The 4,908-nt window shown below is 46.1% G+C and overlaps 1 protein-coding gene across 2 annotated transcripts; it reads left to right on the top strand.

The window, feature by feature from the left end:
- The first annotated feature begins 3,571 nt into the window (after window positions 1-3,571).
- Window positions 3,572-4,630, top strand: sox1b (SRY-box transcription factor 1b). Of its 2 annotated transcripts, XM_085348831.1 has the most exons (2): window positions 3,572-4,019; window positions 4,053-4,630. In XM_085348831.1, the coding sequence occupies exons 1-2, from the start codon at window positions 3,572-3,574 to the stop codon at window positions 4,628-4,630; spliced, it is 1,026 nt and encodes a 341-aa protein (XP_085204957.1). The 2 variants fall into 2 exon arrangements, with proteins under 2 accessions (XP_085204957.1, XP_085204956.1); XM_085348830.1 differs by having other exon boundaries at window positions 3,572-4,630.
- The last annotated feature ends 278 nt before the right edge of the window (window positions 4,631-4,908 follow it).

Genomic DNA, 4,908 nt, shown 5'->3' with positions numbered 1-4,908 from the left:
CTGCTAACTCTTCCACTGAGACACTGAACAAACTACTTGTATCCTTCCGGGTTTCTGCAGATAATGTATGATTGTGGATGTCACACGCTGCCTTATCAAAAATGAAACTGCATGATTCAAGCTACATTATCCATGCTTTCTCTGTCACTCTCACATCTTTAATTTGTTAACATTCTCTTCCTATTCAGCGGCACAATAAACAGTTGAGGAGCTGGTGAGCTTTAACACAGCCAGCACAAAGCCTCACTTATAATACACAAGTTGTTGCATTGACAGGAGTTATTAGGGCAATACATATGTCAATACACTCCCTCAGTTACATCTACACCACCTGGAATCTTAACATGTTGTTAACCTTCTGTAAATACTATAAAGCTTCACTTGGATAACCTGATATGAGTCAGTTCTTTATTTCATCACATTATTTTTGTCCACTGGCTCCTTAATAACAATTAAACATGCATGCAAAACACAGCAGCTATTTACTTAGTCACCATTTACCCCTGTTTCCATGGCACAGCAGGGAACACAAACTCCAGCAAGCTACCCTTATCTTTTTTAATAATAATAATAAAGTTAAAGAAAATTACCAAAGAAAAAAAACTGACATGGCTTAAGAAAAAAGATGGATGAACTGTTCATTTGTTTCCACTTCCAGTTCTGTGCTTTTTGAATATATAACACAAATTGTTTTTCAGAATAACCTGATAATGAAGATTAATGTGAAGAGAATACCTGATTAGGTTTGTAAATCAGGCTCAGTCAGGGACGGAAAAATAAAGATACATTGGATTAGTATTGTGAAGGCACCTGCACTGGCTTTTCTAACTTCATATGGTTCAAGGTCACATGTAAATAGTTCTCCAAATAATACAGAGTGACTCCAGTAGATCAAATTTTCACTACAATGAAGAAAAGTGGATCTCTATAACAGCGACACACTTCACCAGGCCCTCAAATATTCCTCTGAGCATGTGCAACTTGTTAAAAAAAAATAGCCTTAATCATTCTCTAATTGCACTTTTGATGTGCATGCAAACAAGCTTTAATTATGTCACAGATGGAAAAAAAAAAAAAACAGCAGCAATAATGTTTGCTACTAAACATGGTGCTCGTTGACAATCAGAAGCAGACCAGATTTCCTTCGGGGATATCCAAGGGGCTGCTTTTACCTGGAGCAGGTAATTCACCTGCAGTAAGACAGCACACGGGACCAATTAACTGATGATGGAGTAACAGACAGGGTGGGAGCAGTGTCCTTGCGGCCTTTTTCGTGTAAATGAAACCATCCAAATGTCCCCCAACAAAGAATCTTTCAAAGAGTTTTAATCTCTATCAGCTGTCAGGTGAGCCCTCAGTATGTGACAAAGTCCCTCTCCCTCACTGCCGCAAAATCAATAAATGAATAGATCAGAAAATAGCACAAAGTGCATTCACTGACAGGATATTATTATTTGTTCAATGGGAAATATTTCTGTCAATTCTTTTGATGTGATTTCTCAAAGAGTTCCTCTGCTGGATTTAAATGTGCTCATCCGTGCGCGCGCGTGTGTGTGTGCGTGTGCGTGTGTGTGTGTGTGTGTGTGTGTGTGTGTGTGTGTGTGTGTGTGCTGGAAGCATGAAAAAAAGAAAGAGAAAAAGCAGAGAGATTTCACAGTGAGCGCTAAACAGATCACACAAGCCACTTAACAGCACTATACCCAACTGGTACAAGGGAGCGAGACAGGAAAATCCAGCCGTGCCAACATGCCAATATAGTTTAGCAGCTCGCTGAGAGGCGGGCAGCACCTGACAGATGCCACTTGGGAGCATAATCCCAGAGGGATGAAAAGATCCTGCACATGATGGGAAGCCAGGGAAGCAGGAGGAGACCGGAATACCTAACAGCAAATTGAAATGTTAATGTTATCTGTCTGTTATGTGTTCTTTCTTTTTTCTATTTTAGGGCTTCGGAGCTACCACATGGGCCCAAAAACAGATTCAAATGCAAATAAATTGCACTCCTTTTAGCTCCTGTTGATTAATTATTTGAATTATTTCTCTATTGGGTTTCAGATGCTTACATTTAAGCTGAATATCTTTCCCTTTTGGTCTGTGAGTAGTCAGCTCAGGAAAACTGTGATGGGCTTTTTTTATTACATTTTTCTGACCAAACAATTAATAGACGCAGTAATGTGCAGATTATGATTATTTGTGGAAGCCCTAATAAAACGTGACTTGTGCATTTGTAGGAATTTATGAACAGTTATTCAGAGGGGAAATATATATATATATATATATATATATATATATATATATATATATATATATATATATATATATATATATATATATATATATATATATATATATATACATAATGTATAATAATGATCTCTGCAAAAGCAGGAGCATGGAAGAAGATCTGGGGCCTAATGCAGCAGGCCTGCCGCTGCTTGACAGCGTCGTCATTATTATTAGTATTATTATTATTAGACCTCATTAGTTTATTAAAATGCTTTCATTAAGAGCCTCTAACATTTCCAACGTTTATTATGGGATTACTGTAGTTTTTGTTTTCTGGCCTCCCTCCTCCTCCTCTTTTTCCTCTCGTGCGTGCTCGCCACGGGAGCGCCGGTGAAACAAACAAAAGATGCTGCTTTGTATGGCACGTGCTCCGGGCGTCACTCACCTGTTACCTAGCAACGGGCACAACAGAAAAGCACCTGTGGCTCTGAATGAGAGGCAAAAAAATGGTGGGGGTGAGCTTTTTAGGGACCATTTAGGTTAAATGTATAATACTTAGCAAAGGATTAAATCTCATAGCGCTGCGGCTAAACGGGAAAGCTAAACACGCAGCTGAAGGCGCTCTGCTTTGTAGTTTTCACTGGCCGTAAGCAGCGGGCTAACACGCTTATATGATGCCTGTGAATCTGTTGTTATTAATTATTAATATTAGTATTATATTCGTACTTGCTTGTGGCGTGAATTTGCCCTGACGGCGTCTTGTTTTTATCGTAAACACTGATTAAATCAGCCTGTTTGAAGCAAGAGCACGTGCGCAAAAATTACCGGAATTAAACTGTTTGTATGTTGTGTGTTTTCTCTCTCTCTTTCACACACACACACACACATAAAAAAAAACAGATGACAGAGGGAGTAATTTTTAGGTCTCGCGCTCCGACGTCACCAGAACCTCGAGCCCCCCCCCCCTCCCTGCATGCAAATCACGTCTGCGCTCGAGCCTCTCCATTGGCCGTCTCGCGCTCATTTAGCTGCTGTCAAAGCGCGCGGCCCGGGCACGCTCCGGTAACTTTTCCCCACTACAGCTTCAACCAAAGTAAGCTCAAACAAGCGGTTTCCATTCTTGTCTGCGCTCGTGGATGACAGAGGGGGGAGAAAAAAGAGGAAGAAAAAAAGAGGTGAAAACGGAGGAAGTGCGGGAGCAGGTTTACCTCTGAGCGGATTTCATCCCCTCTCTCTGCTTCTTTCACTCTTCATCCATCTCTCCCTCGGAGGTTTAGCTGCTGCGCGCGCGGGCCAGCCTGAATGTTTCTTCGTGTTTGACTGGTGTCCCACAAAGACGAGGTGAATGTACAGCATCATGATGGAAACGGACTTACATTCCCCCGTGGTGCCCCAGACCAACCCGTCCAACCCGGGGGGACACGCGGGAGGCGGAGGCGGGGGGGCCGGAGGCAAAGTCCCACAGGAGAGGATCAAGAGACCCATGAACGCCTTCATGGTGTGGTCCCGGGGTCAGCGAAGGAAAATGGCACAGGAGAACCCCAAGATGCACAACTCGGAGATCAGCAAGCGGCTCGGCGCCGAGTGGAAAGTGATGACGGAGGCGGAGAAGAGGCCGTTCATCGACGAGGCGAAGCGGCTCCGGGCCATGCACATGAAGGAACACCCGGACTACAAGTACCGGCCGCGGAGAAAGACCAAGACGCTGCTGAAGAAGGACAAATACTCGCTGGCCGGCGGGCTCCTCGGCTCCTCAGCGGCTGTGGGTATGGGCGGCGGGCAGCGGCTGGAGAGCCCCGGAGGGGGGCACGCGGGGCCAAACGCAGGCTACGCCACGCACGTGAACGGCTGGGCCAACGGCGCGTACTCGGGCCAGGTGGCGGCGGCAGCGGCGGCGGCTCACGCCATGATGCAGGAGGCGCAGCTGGCGTACACGCAACACCCGGGCACCGGGGCTCACCCGCACCACCCGCACCATCACCCGCACCACCACCCGCACAACCCGCAGCCCGTGCACAGGTACGACATGAGCGCCTTATCTTACAGCCCCATCTCAAACTCTCAGAGCTACATGAGCGCGTCTCCGCCGGGCTACGGTGGCATCACCGGCTACACCCACCAGCACCAAAGCTCCGGCGTGTCTCCGGTGTCCGGGGCCATCGGCGGCACTTTGGGGTCTCTCGTGAAATCTGAGCCGAGCGTGAGCCCGCCGGTGTCCACCGCGCGCGCACCGCCGCCGTGCCCCACGGGGGACCTGCGGGACATGATCAGCATGTATCTGCCGACCGGTGAGGTGGCGGGGGACTCCTCCGTTCAGAGCAGACTGCACGTGCTCCACCCGCAGCACTACCAGAGCAGCGGCTCCACTCCGGTAAACGGGACGGTTCCTCTGACCCACATTTAAACTCCCCCACATGTCCTGCAAGCACCACAAACCACAACCAAATATTTACACTCTAGATGTGGGCACGAGCTGCTGATGAATTGTAAATTATAGGCGGTTATAGCCATAAAAATGCAATCACTTTGAACAAACTTTTTTTTATCGTTATTATATTTTTTTTCTTTCAGTGATGGATTCTTCTGTCTGTCCGAGTTTAAAGGAAAGCGCACACGGTTCACTATCGCTCTCTGGAACAGAGCATGCCAAGTGGGTTTTTTTTGTTTTGTTTTTTATTTTTT

This window comes from Diplotaxodon limnothrissa, linkage group LG23 (assembly GCF_057381915.1).
Source record: "Diplotaxodon limnothrissa isolate DT_005_m linkage group LG23, D_limnothrissa_male_GT1.1, whole genome shotgun sequence".
Taxonomy (NCBI): domain Eukaryota; kingdom Metazoa; phylum Chordata; class Actinopteri; order Cichliformes; family Cichlidae; genus Diplotaxodon; species Diplotaxodon limnothrissa.
Note: the sequence above shows the minus strand (reverse complement) of the source record. Positions and strands in the feature narration are given on the sequence as shown.